Consider the following 16503-nt stretch of genomic DNA (forward strand, 5'->3'; position numbering starts at 1 on the left):
GCTACCTCTAGAATTAAGAACAGGAGAAAGGTCCATTGCCAAACCCCCCCCAACCCCCACCCCCCAAAAAAAACAAAAAACCGAAAACAAAACATCCAGCCAATGATGGTCCTGTGATTAGAAACAGACTGTTGAGGTCAGCTGACACAACTTGTGCAGATTAACATACAGGCTACTGCCAGTCAACCAACAGCTGAGAACAATAGTGATGCCAAAAGAGGCATATCAGGGTGCACAACTTCTTGTACCTTGTCCTGATTGGGGTATGGCAGGTGATGATCTAACCGAGCTGATGACCTAACTGCAAAGCGGTTGCAGTGGACTAAGGAACACAAACAGTGGAAAATGGATGATTGGGAAAACATTGCCTGGCCTGATATATCCCAGTTCCTGCTGTTTCTGCTGATGGGAGGACTGGCAAAAACTGCACTAGTCCATGGATCCGTCGTGCTAGGTGTCAAAGATGCAGGCTGGTGGTGGTGGTGTTATATGTGGGGTGTGGCTCACATTGGGTCCCTTGACACAAGTAGCACATCATTTGAGTGCCACAGGATATCTGAACATCACTGTCAGTCAGGTGCACCCCTTCATGGCAGCAATGTATCCATCTGCGAATGGGTTTTTTTCAGCAGGATAAGTCTACATGCCACAAGTCTAGGATTGTCCAAGAATGGTTCTGGGAACATGACAATTTCAGTGAATTCAGCTTACTGCCGTGGCCTGCCCCGTAACCAGATCTCAATTCATCTGTGGGATGAGACGGAACAAGCTATTCTGAGTGGAGATCTACCACCAGCCAATTTGCAACAGTTATGAGAAGGACTGGAGTCAACATGGGCCAGCATCCCAGCGCAGCACTTTCAGCACCTTGTTGAGTCCATGGCCCAACAAATTCAGACTGTTCTGGGTGCAAAAGGGGGACCATGGTGCTATTTGGTAGGTGTACGTAAAAAAAAAACAAAAAAAAAAACAAAAAACTAGGCCTTCAGTGTATATTTGCCCATGATTTATGAAGCAACCAGTATATTATGTCTTGCTGTTCTTTTTGCGAGATGCAGTTGAAGTCGACAGTTAAAAACTATTCTGTTGACATCAAAAGGTTTCATGATTATATACCACCTAATCAAATTTTAATTGTTCAAATTATTGTTAAAATGCATTCAATCTGAGGCTGACTACTGTCTCCAAGAGGGGACAGAATGCAAAAACCAGCATCAGATTTGGTAGGTGGGTATTTTTGATAAGTGGTATTGTCCAACAGTGCTCGAAGTTTTCCTACAGAGAGACAGAGGCAGCCCAACTCTGAGCCGAGCGAAATGGTATATATGCTCAGAGCGAAGTGCAGAATGGTGCAACATTCAATTTTCAGTGTTGCACTCACCCACTGCCACACACACCCCTTCAGGCAAGGCTGAGAAATATCAAATTAATTTAAACAGATGGTGGAAAATCTCCTAGTAAAAAAAAACCCAGACAGGCAAGCTGTTTTTTTCAGAGGTATCTGTTTTTAGACTGATTAAAGAATCAATTGCTCCACCAACCAATTAGCCAGCTAAAATGTGAGCTCAGTTTGCTAGAACTGTAGAATGTGTAAACTAACTTACTCAGCTTGGTCAGTCTCAGCTGTAACTGCGCTCAGATGGGCTGTCATTATCTACAGGTACAATAAATCCATGGATACATGACTGATGTTAATATTTATCACCGCACGGTAGTTACATTTCAGACATTCTTGTACTGCTACATAAGCTACCATTTAGCAAATCAATTCAAGTAATGAGTGAGCTCCTACTAGTCTGCTTCACAAGAAAAAGTTTAGAACTAGTGTGGCTTCACCATGTACTGTAATGCAGTTTAGTCACTCTTGAATTGATGAATAAGTTACCATTTATCAAATCAGTTCAAGTCAACAAATGAATGTGTTCTTACTAGTTTTCAACTTTATTTGGAAATCGGTGCAACTGGTGAAATCTTCACCATATGCAGCAAGGCATAGTGCTGGAAGACTTACAAACAGAGCTAATACATGATGCCATTTAGATACTAATGTTACATCAGTGCAATAAACAATGGAAAAAATAAGGAGTTTGGTGCTTCTCCTTACTCTTTCTTCTGGTCCCTCTAGAGGGGTCATTGCAACACATCCGCACAGACAGAGGACAGCTTGTCAAAATGTGATTGACTGCCCAATACCAAAGCTGCTGGAAAAAAAGGCTGCTAATCTAAAGGGTGAAAAAAGTTGTGTGCATCCATCACTCCTGCTTGTTAAGGGGGAGTCAAGAGAGATGCTGATGTAAACTTTAGTGTCCCAACCCTGAAAAGTACCCTAAAGACAAACTCCTTTTCCATGTAATCTGAGCAAGTATGCAGGCAACCTGTTATCTAAGCAGGCACTTTACTGAAGTGATTTATTTAGTGAGAGGCGACAGCATTTCCTACTAAATACAACCGTAGATCGACTGATTGACATCTTCATTGGGAACTGGAATGCAGATGAGATTTGATTGCGGTTACATACTGGGACTGTGAGCATTAATGAATGACAGGGCGTGATGTGGATCAATGACAGGGCATGATGTGGATGGTTGAAGATAATGGCATGAGTGCATGCATATAATACATTTACAAACAATTGATAATGCTAAAACTTGTTCTACACTTCTTAACTACAAAATGTACTGAAAATTAATTTTAAAAGCAACAGCATATTGTCTTTATGTGTGACTCCACACTTTTCAGTCATGTCCACTTGCAGATGATTTAAAGTAACATAGTACACATAACTGGGAACAATTCTAGTTTCTGCATATGGTAAATAATGCTGTGTGTTGTTTGCAGGTTCCTCATGCTGAATATTTAAGTCAAAATGTGTGTGACAGTTGAATGAATTAAAATTAGGCCAATGCCCATGTGTGATGGAGGGAAAATGAAAGCTCAAAACCTTGGAAGACTCCATTCTAAAATAAATAATATTTAATTAAAAATTTACCAAAGTCAGATTGAAAATGAAGTCACTGGTTTGTACAGCTCATACAACTTGCATAATTTATACCACAAGGCATTCTTAGTCTTCATTAGAAGTTAGAAGTTCAAATTTGACAGAGGATGGGATGGAAGCTACCAAGTCTTTGTCCAAAGGATTGGACTTCATGTTAACAGACAAAAGAGCTGGCATTGATGAAAGCTTCTCCACTGGCACCTCTGTAAAACAAACAACAAACAAACATACTATTGTGAATAAAACCATAACACACAGCTGAAAATGCATTCACAAACATGAGGGCGTCTTTGAGGTTCAATACAAAAGATGGTAGGTATACAGTACATGAATGACTCTGTGAGTCTTATTAAAATGCAAATTGTTTTTACAATGTTTGACATGATAGAACACATGGCTAAAAGATATGCAGCTTCATGATGTGGAAGAAAACTTTAAACTTTTGTTAATTAAGACAACAAAGAGACAGAGGAAAGAAAGCAACAAAGAGAAAAAGAAAGTAACTGAAAATGGCACAAAATACTATTATTAACATTACATATAAAGCTTATCTACAAATCTTACACATTAAAGTTACAGCATGCTTATATATTTATAAGTACAATTAACCCAACTGCTGAAGCTTCCATTCTCCCAACCTTTTCTTGTTATCTCCATATTTTAGTATGCTATAGAGAATCTCAGTCTGTAGCACATTTCACAACTGGAAAATCAGGAATATTAACATTATATGAATGTTTCACCAATTAAGAGGAAACCTGTGTGCTAATATTGTGTGCTAAGGAAAACAACTTTACATTTACAACCTGTGTAGAGTATACAGGGTATCTGATGGCTACAAGTGGGCTTTCAAAACAAGTTAGACTTACAATAATGTTTCATCACTAATGTTTATGACAGTCTATCAGCAGGACAAGATTTATTCACACCAGAAATGAAAATTGAATGTGGTGGCAGTGTGTGTGTGGGCACCCTCAATCCAAAATGTCCTATTTGCTTACAACATTTGGATTTTGTCTCATTGCTCCTTTTCTTCCAAGCTGAAGGAAAGTGGAAACAGAAATCTCAAATAATAGACTCTGTCCAGACCTAGATTCTGTCATTAGTTTTACTGTGTGGATGGCTCCATTATTATTTTTACATATGATTGTTCTGACCAATTAAAACACAAAGAAAAATGTTTTATTGCAGCAACAGAACCCAAAGCCCCCCTTTCAACAACCAAGGAGTCTGTCTTGGCACTTGACAATAGAGATGAAAGATAAGGAAAACTCAGCTTTCTTTGGAATAAGCTGTCCTAAATGACCACTGAATTCTTGAAAGTGCATGTTTGAACAGCAAGTTAATTCAGGCTAATTTTTGTAATATCTGTGCAAAATTACTGTCAGCTAGCAAGATGGTGGCAATCTTCATTTACCGGAGTGATGAGTGTTTGACTAAATAATTCTATGTTTTATTCTGGCTGAATGTGTTTCTCAACATTCAACAGATGACTGGAGTTGAATAAAGAGACAGAGAAACATGTCTTTTAAATTCCACTGCCAAATCTTCAGATTAGAATTGAATCCTTCTAGCAAGCCATGAATAAATAAATGAAGGGTATCAGGAAAAAAAACAAAACAGGAAGAACCATCATCAGGTTTGTGGTAACAAACAGGTACCCGAGTCCTCGCGTAACAAAGACATAGAAAGACTCCTGAATTTGTTGCTACGCAAAACATATAGAATGCATGTGCCTGTGATATATTAATCATTTGTATGAAGAAACGTATGTACACATTAGGGCAATCATCTTGATAATTTGTGATTTTGCATCAAAATATCACCTCTTTACCACATTTGGTGATTGTATACCTTTAAAAATAAAGTACAATCATTCAGGGGCCCCATGGCAACATGCAAAAATGATACTGAGTTCTAGATATTAATAATGGATGCTGAATTAAAGAGATAATTGTTTGGATCTGTAGGCAGTGTATCAAGCCAAAGTGAAAATGCAGCTTGGCAGCAAATTGCCAACTCTGTGAATGCAGTATCTGTGTGACAAAGTGACTGTACTTAGGGAGATTTGCTCAGCCTTAGCAAACAAAAATCTTCTTGATCTTCATCACTGTGGAAGCACAGTTTAGGATGAAATTTGTGCAGTTCATAAACAAGGCCCTGGGAACTACAGGTGGAGCTACTGTATCTGCTCTCCAAGGTGATACTTTATTTTAAAACATGGCCAAGGGTAAGCTGGGATGAGTACGAAAAGCAATTTGCCAGTTTGGGAGAAATATCTGTGCTTACTTTGATGAAAACATTGAATACTGACATCTTTGATTTATTATTTGGTAGGCCAGGGCAAATATGCACTCATGTAATATTTTAAGGCACATTCTGGGCTCTTGGAACAAAGTGAACAAGTGGGCTGGGGAGTTTTTTTCCAGAGAGAACAAACATTTTTACACAAAAGCATACACAGACATACTGACCCACAACCATTTCAATATAACTTAATGCGGTGTGACAATACAGTGCTGGCCACTGCATCCACCTAGACAAATTGGAGATGCAACTCCAATCCACCAGAGACCATCTATGTAAACCTTTTCACATCGTTCCAATGGTACTACAATATATCACTTCTGGGGTGCTACGTGACTTGCAATGTTTCAGAAAGTATTCACACGACTTTAAAATTCCTAGGCTTTTTTTCAAAACACACCATGTTAATCTGCAATAAAGCACATGCTGGTTGATATCAACATGGCACCGCATTTCAAAAGTAGCCCGTTTACTGTATATTTGTACATGTATATCAGTCTAGGAGGATGACTACAGATCAAAGTTTCATCAATATCTTTTGAAGAGCTATAAATATAGTCACACATATACAGTCAAATGAATACTCCTTTAGTTTCCTCTAAGAATAAAAAAAAAATCACATTCTTCAGTCTAATTGGACTTATTCAATATTCTTTCATTCCACCATGTTTTTGCAAAGATATAAAAACAATCAGCCAAGTGCTGCTCTAAATCAAAGTGTTTTTGTTGCTTAGTCGCACATACATTTTTAAAAGGTTCACCAGTGGAAAAAAAAATTTTTTTCAAACAACGCTATATTAACCATCACAGTGTTAGAGAGAAAGACAATGTCAGAATATGAACAAAATGTTCCCATCTTCAAAAATATTATTCTTAGTGGAACCATTTGTGGCTGCCAAAAACACTTGACAGAATAACATTATGTGTGTGTGTGTTTGTGTGTGCATGAGTGTATGTGCCTGTGTGCACAATGTTCTTGATTGAACTGTTCCGTATATATGCACCTCATCACCTTGCAATGTTCAAGGGTAACAGTCCTGTACTGAAAAGAATTCAACTAAACACACTGGGGGGAAAAAAAAAAAGATTTTGCATTTTGGCAGTGGATGAGAACTCTTCATTAATTTTAAACAGGTCGCTCAATAATGTGAGATTAAGATATAAAGCAAATACCACCTGCAGTAAGGCACTCATCGAAAACCTCATTGATATTCAGTAATATATCACTGGTATAAACTAACCATTAATACACCATTCATTTGAGCAATGTTGTTTCAACTGAAACAATTAAATACAGAAACAAGCACACACTGGAAAGAACAAGAGGAATGCCCATGGATTTAAAAACAACCACTGACCTTTAAAGGGGTCATTTGCTCCCTTTAAAACATTAGAAAATTTCAACATTATTTCTGTGCTTTAAAAAGCAGTTATTCACATTCAAAACAATATTAATATTCCTCTGGCAGTTGCCTGATTTTTCTCTTTCACATCCTGAGGCACCATATCAATTTACAATCTCACTCAGCATATTTGTATGTTGTTGGCCATGTCAATCCTACTTAGTAGCCACAGTGATAAATGACTTATTGATTTGAGATTGATTGATTTGACTTCTGCTTCAGTAAAACTGTGGTTCTGATATAGCATTTCTTGCATGACATCATGGCACTCAGATGTATATTGTAAGCAACCCCACCAGAGAACACGAACATTCGACAAATCATGCAAGGCAGGAATGAGTGCTTGCCAAACTTAAAATGACAACAAACACTGAAATACTGTCTTTCTCAAATTCTTTATGGAACATAAAACATCTCTACGACACCCCTAAAAGAGCATATAGGCCTATAGCAAAACAGAATTCTCACACACTGATTTCTACATAAAATCAAAAGACATCAGGATTTTGCCACCTTATCAGAAAATAATAATCTAAAAAAAAATCTGTGGGTGTCATTCGCTTGGGAGTGTTGTTATTTAAGAGACCAAATGAAGTTCCTTGACTCCCTGGCAATGCATGCTGGAGTGTTTAAGGTGCTGGAGGAGAATTTAAGGTGCAACCTGCTATCCCTATCCCTTTCACAGGTTACAGGTTATGGTAAGCAGCATGAACACATCCCAAAAAGTGACATCATGGGAATGAGGCGTTTACTTCAATAAATATGGATGACAGAAGGCCATCTTTCAAATCATGTGGGGGATTTGAATCTTAATGCGCAAGGAAATCATTCACCTTTTGTTTGACATCAAGTTTTTCCTGTTAATCACATTTGCATGGGCCACTGTTCATCAGACTGAGGAAGATACAGGGGAGGAGACAAGTCTTTTACAGAATGACGCACTTCGCTTTCAACCCCATTTATCAGGTGTTCATCTTCTGAAATGTCTCATCTGCATTGATAGTAATAATTAACACCACACTCTTTTTCCCCTAATAGATTTTTGAGCGAAAACAGGTGCTCATGCTTCCCTGTCTGCAATGGCAATCACATCTGTAGGGACTATACATTAAAAATAGTTGGTAATGGGGAAAATGATTGCTATTCATGGGGCAAAATAGATAAAATATTATGTTTGGATAAGGGGCCTTTTATTGAAAGGAGGGTTCATATAAAGACTGCTCACTGACTCAAAGATCTTTTCATCTACTTTAGCCTGATAATTAACGACATATTAAAATAATCTTGAAGTATTATTGGATCAAATTTCAAATATTAATACATGGTGAAGTTGAGAAACTTACAAACACCATCGGATATCAGGGTGGTCTTTTTGTCTGATATGGAAATGAACTTGGAAGATCCTTGATGAGTCTGAGATGATGACATCTGTTCTTTGATTTCTGCTTGCATGTAAATTTTGTCTTCCTGTTTTCATAATTATGATTAATTGCATTTATATAGTGATCCAACTGCTCATCTCAGTGTGCCTTACAGTGAGGTGCTGCTCATCTCAAAACCATCTCCAACCTGAGAAAAACCAACCATACACCATCTTAGGTGGACGTCGGTGGAGTTATTTAACCAGTTAAACAGAGGGATAATTATGTTGCGAGGTAGATGCAACCAGATTTGCTGGGACACCAGGGAACAAAACTTTCACTCCTTGCAGCAAGTGCCTCGGTATCTATAATGACCACAGTCGGTCAGTGCCATGGTCTTCTCTGGAAGGGAGCGCTCCTGACACCACAGTGTCCAGGGTATTGTACTGGGGTGCCACTTATCTGCATAGTCCATAGGGAGGACTGCCCTGCTGACCTAGAAGCACCTGCTTTTCACTAGGTCTCCCATGCAAGAACAAACCAAGCCCTGTCCTAGTGAACTTCAGCCACCCTTACAGAAGATGACTGGGTGTTACTGGGTGTTAATATCTGTGATGTTAAAATGTGGGAAAACTTGTAAGGGGATATGGCATGGGCAACAAAGCAAAGGGAAATATCTGTGTAGATTAATACTGAAAATATGATGCAAACGGGTTATAGTACTGAAACAGTTAAGAGCTAATAAGTCAAAAAACATAAAAAGTGTGTGCACAGTGAACCTCTACAACCTAGAATCAAAATAGGCTGAGCGCTTCACATTAAAACCTTTTTCTCCTTCTCTCCATTAAGCAAATATTGCTATATATGACGTTTTGCTAAAATTATTAACATTTGAAGGAAAAAAACAAAACACTTATGGAAATCACCTCTGTCACTGCTTGGAGCAGAGAGGCTGTCAGTATCAAAAGCTGATTTCACGTGAAGTAGTCCTGTGTCTAAAATATGGATTACATTCAATTATCACAGGCGTCAACATTTTAGGCAAGGCTGCCCTCCAAACAATTTACCGCCCAAAGTTAGTGAAGCGCTCTGTCTGCCGTCTCACAAGATCATTACCTCTTTATGGGATGCTAATTTACCAAGAGTGATCCCATGTCATGCTTCATTGAACCTACATAACCTCTGAGATATGAAAAGAGCATAATTCTGCTTGGCTAAGCCACTTACTAATAATTTTCCCAATCAGACCCATTATAAATAATCTAAAAATCACAGAGGAGACTTTTTTTTGATTCGGTCACTCATAAAAACAACTCTACTGCTATAAGATTCAAGATCAAATGAACTTTGGTGAGAGTGAAATAAAAAATGTGTTAGGAAATCATGAAAGGAATGTGCACATTAAAACTTAACAGACTGAGTGGACTGATGTAATGGTTATGTCAGTTTTCAGGAATTTTTATATGGTGCCTTTTGAGAGTTGGTAGCTTCCATTCACTACTATTCTTCAAATATAGTTTACATTTTAAAATAGTGATAAACTCTGTATTGAGGGAATACACAAGCAGGTAGATATTTCCTTGCAAATCAACAGGCATAAACAAACGAAATACGGTGGTGTAAAGTGTCCCTCTCAACCTCCCCAAGCACGCCACGGTTGAGAGAGAGGAAAACAGAAGCGTGAAATAAAAGGACAGTACAGGACAGATGGATGAACACTGAGATAAACAAACATGACATTTGAAAAGTTTACAAGAGTTTGAGAGTTTTTTTTTTTTACTCTAAGTAAAACAGATTATGTTTCAGAGGACACAGGCTAGCTGTGATGTAGCACGAAGGGTCCTTTACTATGGGATGTATCGAAAGTAAGGAATGGTTTCTAGAACTCACAACATTTATTTTTTGTCACTTTTCAGTTTGGTGGCAGATCTTTCCATGGGTACATAGGCTGTCATTTGACTCAGCCATTGTTCTGACACGCTTTGCTCTTTGGAATCCTTGTTCATATTGTGAGGGAATTTTATATTATCTTTGGGAAAGGAGTTGTCCTTTTTCTAAGCAGAAACAGCAAAGCTTACAGTGTGATGCCTAGGATATCTAGAAGTGAACTGAATATTTACTGCCTTAGCAGTAACTGAATAAAGTCTACTTATACCACTCTCATGAAGGTGTTTTGACATGTGGCAGATGCACATAGTTTAGGATCAACTGTATTCATAGTCAGATAAAAATGTTAGCTTGTAAGCTAGCAAAATCGCAATGCAAGGTGAGCTAAAAAATTTAATGCTGTGTTGAGAAATCAAGTGAATAGTTAAATCGACACTGACTGAAACAGAGTGCCTAACTAACATTTACAAATTTAAAAAATAATACTCCTCAATGAATTAAAACTGAATGCAAAAACACCAACAAGATATGTAGCTAATGAAGCTGTAACCCAGAAAACTATACTCAAAATAGCCAAGGTGTCATGTATCAATTAACAGATTTTTTTCATATGGTTGCCATTTTATTTATCATGATATGTACCTTAAGGGTCTGCTCATAATTTACTGCTCATAGGTTTTCACTCTTACTTACCAGTGATCTTATTTCCTTCCAGATTGATCTTCTCAAGAGTGCGGATTTCAGTAAGACTCTCTGGGAAAATGGAAAATTGGTTTCTGGCCAAATTGATACTTCTCAAATGTTCCATTCCTCCTGCCACATCTGGTAACTTGCTGAGGGCATTGCCTTCCAAGTCGAGATCTGTAAGGCAAAATAAAGACAAATTGTTAGCCTAGATAGCAATTTTTACACCACAACACTTAAGTGTTGCAAGCACATATCAAAAGTAATCCTTATGCTGACCTGACACTGTACACCTCTCATTGTGGGGTTGGGAAGCTACAAAAAAAATGTATAACTTAGGCTCTCATGCAACACAACATCAATTAGATGACAGGTGTTCTTTCTTTAGCACAATACAATACAAACTTAATTATACGTACTTAATAAACCTAATAAAACATACATATGATGTAAAACCAAAAAACTTCCAATACCCAAATGTGCAACCCACTATGTTGTATTAGGCTGAAATGTATACATAAGCCATCTGATTATTACCACACACCATTGCTCACTCAACATGCAGCTGAAGCTCCGCAACAATTTCTCTCCAACTTTAGTCAAAATCACTCAGCATCGCTTCTGTCAGGCAAGGCAATCTGGCACCTGCCACAGCCTACTGCAGGGGCTGGGTTCACATGGCGGACAGCTAAGCCACACTCCTCCTTGCCATGTTGTTGCATATTTTAATCTGCTTGTCATTTGCTCTGAGTGCCCACTGGCTGTTTTAATGTACCCATATGGTGATTACTTGATAGCTCCTTTCACATCACACAATCATGCATTGTTGGAGTCAGAATATTTTTGTTGAGATGTCCTAGGGTCTACGGGAGAATGCAAGAGCAAATACAGAGAGAGACTGTCACGCTGTCATGGTGACTGACTCAAGACATTACTTGTATATTCCTAAAATTGCTACATTCAGATTTGAACCTGATTTTGAAAAATGGGTTGGACATTGCACAATGAAGTCAGATAGTGGCCAACTGTGCAGTGTAACCTCAGCATTATACAACCAGGGGTCATTTTCATTAAAATCACAAAAATGATTGTGTTCATTTTCAATCCTTTTTTGATATTTCATTTCCCTCATAAGCAAAGCTGCTCTGGCAGTGGGACCCTTAATTAGATGGAATATTACGATACATTAAAGCAAGGTACACAACTTGCAGGAACAAAGTCACCTAGCCCTGGTATACCCATACATGTAGAACATGTTAGTATCATTGACAGTAGAACAGCAAAACATTACACTATCCGTCCATCTCACGTAACAAAATAAAACACTGAAGTCCCTAATAAAGAAGGAAGCAATCTGAAACAAGCTGTACAGTTACATTAAATCAGGGACTCAGATAAACCACTGTAAAATTCCAAGGCTTAAGTAAAATGCCAAAATTAAAGATGAAAAAACAATAAAAATCCTCATGACACATGCATGTGTGAGTTTGTTTAATAGGTGCTATGATACAGTAAGGCTTAACAGATTTAATGTTCTGTAGTTTTTACATAGCTCAAAGTCTATGATATAGCATATTGCCACCTGTAGCATTTTTAATACATTTTCAATTGATTGCACTGCAGCAGAATTTTCATCCAGGACAAATCTTTAGGACAATCAATAGCTACTGTATCAATAAGAGCACTTTGTTGTCTCATGCAAGCTATTAATATTCAAAGAAAGATTCCATAGCAAAATTGCAATTTTCATGTTCACCTGCAAACTGTTCACAATATAAAAAACATTTATAAGGGCTTCTAAAGACCTAGAGCTCTATTCACTAAGGTACACTACATTAAATGTTTCACTCTTAACTGGGCTCCTGAAACCATTGCCCATCATTGTTTTGACCAGGAGGAGGCCAGCATTGACCTTTCTGTGGGCAAAATACTTATAAAATAACATTTTGCGATACGCAATTTTCTGACACAAACTTTTTAGATGAGAAAACTTTCTGTCTGCTTCTGTTATGTGCTAACAGGGACAGTAAACCCCACCGCACCCTAAAGCAGAGGAAACAATTTTAAAAACTGATCCTGTGTTGATGCGAAAAGCAGCCGTACTTTAAAATGGTTTGAAAGACTTGGTAAACACCAGACAGTGGATCTAATGAAACCAGGAATGTGCATTAAGAAATGAATAACGGCATTCTGGTTCATATTCCTCTCCTCACGACAAAGAATTGCTAAGGCTTTAAAGCACCTGCCAGTCCCCTAACTTTACAAAGCCTACATAATTAATCTATGAAGAGCATTTGTCTGATATGGCATTATCAATTGGTCGACAGTAGGATGTGTTAAAAAAATAAACAAGATGATGGAATTTCTAACACAAACAACTACTGAATACTAGCATGCCAGTGTGTTCCTCTTGTAAATGCAGTTTTATTTTGTACACTATTGTGTTTAAGAAACATGACCCTTCAGCAGACCTGAATTACAATGAGTAAAGATACACTGTATTCTAGTGTTTCACACATTACCTTTTAAACACTTGCTGTGAATGCATTCAACAATATGTGCATGGAGATCAGCCTAGAACAGGTGCAAACATACTTGGCTTTCCTAATGTTAACATTGACAAAGCTGCCATGATTGGATCAAAATGTAAAAAAACAAACAAAAAATACTGCTCTGGTGAGAATAAACACAGAATGCAAGGGGATTACAGAATTACAGACCATAAAGTTGACATTGCAGGAAACGTACCTCTCAGCTGAGTGAAGGTGGTGAAAAATTTGCTCGTGAGTGCTTTCATTTCATTGTTTGCCAGTGTGATTACTTGGATGTTCTCTTTCACACTCCTTAGGACTTTGAAAACCCCTTCTGGGAAACTAATTAGTTTGCAGTCTGACAGGTCTAAGGAAAAGGGAAAATGGTGAATTGCAGAGGATACCACTGAAAAAGAACCTGAAAATTTACATGTAATTTATTATCTGAAAATTTCACCATCAGAGGCAGTTTACAATAAATTCATCTGATTACTATGTTTTATACTATACTACAGAAATTCCAGCCCTTTACACTGTCACCACTGGAAGTGTCCTCATGTTTGGGACACTTTGAGACGATACTGACATCTGCTGCACTTGTATGGAACTGCCACTGTGTGGTGCTGATGGCGAGAGACCATCAAAGATGACGAACATTCAAGATATTACACACACATTTCGGGCAAACATGCCATTAGATCTAATCTAAATTGCCCTTTTCCTTGCAAGAGGCTTTTCATGAGTTTGAGACCAATTTATCTCTTTAAAGTATTTGCCATATGTAAGTACCCTTTGAATATCTAGATCTAGGAATAACTGTGGGGTATATCTAAAAATCCATTAATTTTGCCTTACGCCTGAATGCAGGGAGTTTCCCAGCAGTGTTCATTACATAACATAGTTTGTTTTACGTTTGCTTACGTTTCACATATCATACATTTATTCAGCTGGATATCTGCTGATGTGATTCAGATTGGGTACCTTCCCAAAAGTTGCGACAGACCACAGCAGTGCTCCAATCCTGATCCCTAACCACATTGCAAAATTTTCTGTAAATACTTCAATGAATATGCCTTATATCAAGGACTACATAATAGTCTGAATCTTAATGATAGTAAGGAATTCTGTCTTCACCAGTGACAGGTGCACATTGGGTTGCATAGCCTGCTTAGAGCAGGGGTGTCAAACTCAAGTCTTGGGAGGCCTGTATGTACTGTGCCTTACTTTTAGCTCTGAACATTTGCCTTGGTTACACTGAATCTGTGCACTCCCCAAAGCACAAAGTAGTACAAAAAGCTACTTCACGGGTATAAGGGCAAATACGTAACCTTCAGCGCTTGTTTATCATTTGCTAATTAAGTAAATAATAGCAGAAGTTGCTGAAACATGTCATTCCAAGAATTACTAAGGGCTCTTCAATACAAAGCGAATAAAGGTACTTTCACAATGTCCCCACACAGTGATTTGGCACTATGCAAATATCATCATCTGAATCTTGACAGTGGACAGTATTTCTTTTTTTTTCTTCATACTTACCCAGTGTGTCTCTTTGCTCCTCAACAGTTGCATTAATCCTCCTGGCAACATTAGCTACAGCTTCCCCCATCTTGTCAGGTATTTTCAAGCCTGAAGAGTAATTTCTTTATTTCACTATTGCTCATGAGTAGGAACACTTACAATATGAGTTCACTGCTATAATTTCCACCTATTATTATTAGACGAGCTGAAACAGACATATATTGACATAACAGTAAACACCGTAATGGGTCGTCCTTAAATATGTATGCACGTAAAATGCTGTCTACCTTTATCAAATATCCTTGGATGTTAAGGGTGTCATAATTATAAGAAAATATAATGTAACGTTAAGCACCACCGTTCCACGTCCCATTATTGAGACACAAACTCTCAGTAGGCCACTCTGAGGTTTTGCGTTCCCTCATGCAGAACCTTAGTGAGTCCTCTTTAAACATGCAACAGACAATACCCCACTGCTTATACCAGTGACACCAAAATGGAAAAGAACATTTTCACCATCTCTGCTTCATTGTGTCTGGTAAATGAGGTTGCATTATCTATCAACAACAATCAATCAAATACACATTATACCAAGGAAAAAGTGCAAAATGTTTCATTTCGTTCCAGTGGCGAGCGAATTCACAAATAAAAGAATGAATCAAACCACAGTTAATAATGAACTAGGATTTGTGTACACAGCTAATTGCCAACGACAAGTAAAAAAGATGACTCCCTTTGACAGCTAACTAGCAGCTTCTGTGTCTATCCGCAACGTTAACTGATGAGTTGATACATTTTTTTAAACAGAAATTGTCATCGTTGAGCATGGTTAGCTAAACGCTGTGGTAACAAACTCTGCCTGGCTTTGTGTGATAGCACTATGGTTTTTCATTTAGAGTCTATCAATATTGCACCCACACAGCCAGCCAGATAACAAAAATGCTACTTTGCTAGCTCTGCCATTATCTACCTAGGAAGTGACACGGCCAAGCTAAGTTAGACTTCACGTTGGTCAGAACATTTCTTGCATTCTGAGACTCGGTATAATTTCAATGCTCACACTAGCTTTGCTAGCTATCAACTTACCCACTGCAATTGTCTCCGTGTATGTATAGCGCTAGCTAAGGTTTCTCCGACCACTAGCAGTAATGTTACCACAGTATTTTATCTTCGTTGCAGGTAATGTAGCTGTCCTGTCACTCCAAGATGGGCAAATCCCTGGCGATAATTTTGGCGATATGTGTATTTTTAGCACAAACAGCTGTGTGTCTGTAACCTGCCTGCTACGTAGCTAGACTAAACTGGCTGGTGTTCACAGCATGGTGTTTGGCAGCTAGCTAGCTAGCTAGCTAGATAATTCAAACGTGTTTTGTGAGGCAGTTGATTTGAGCTAGCTAGGTTGTTAGCCAGTAGCATCAATGCCTTGTGATTATTTGCATGTAAAAGTGTGTTGGTTCGCGAGAAAATCTGTGACGTTAGCTAGCTAGCGTGATTGGAGAAAGTGGGACGCTAACTGTTAGCCAGATAGGTGATATGCGTGTAGCTTGGCAACTACAGCACGTGTTCGTTTGACTTCATTTCCTTGTTTGTCTGTCCGGTACTTCTTTGCGGAAGGTAGGTCTGTACCAATACTTGATAGAAATTGGTAGTCTAAGTTAGCTATACCGCCGATACCGACCGTCAGCACCGTAAAAGCCGAGTCATTTCGCTCAGGACGGTGCAGTTGAACGACACAAGTCGCCTGCTTCACGATTCGTGCACCACTCCTACAAGCACTTTATTTGCAACCGCTCCAGGAAGTGCAACAGTTACTC

The 16503-nt window shown here is 38.4% G+C and overlaps 1 protein-coding gene across 1 annotated transcript; it reads right to left on the minus strand.

Annotated features, from left to right (window-relative positions):
* Positions 1-2861: 2861 nt before the first annotated feature.
* Positions 2862-16503, minus strand: lrrc20 (leucine rich repeat containing 20). The gene is made up of 5 exons (XM_036530203.1): positions 15776-16503; positions 14708-14797; positions 13389-13538; positions 10650-10817; positions 2862-3201 (listed from the first exon to the last, which is right to left on the minus strand). Exons 2-5 carry the CDS (start codon positions 14775-14777, stop codon positions 3065-3067), a joined length of 525 nt encoding a protein of 174 aa, XP_036386096.1. The 5' UTR covers positions 14778-14797; positions 15776-16503; the 3' UTR covers positions 2862-3064.

This window comes from Megalops cyprinoides, chromosome 1, assembly GCF_013368585.1.
Source record: "Megalops cyprinoides isolate fMegCyp1 chromosome 1, fMegCyp1.pri, whole genome shotgun sequence".
NCBI classification, from domain to species: Eukaryota; Metazoa; Chordata; class Actinopteri; order Elopiformes; family Megalopidae; genus Megalops; species Megalops cyprinoides.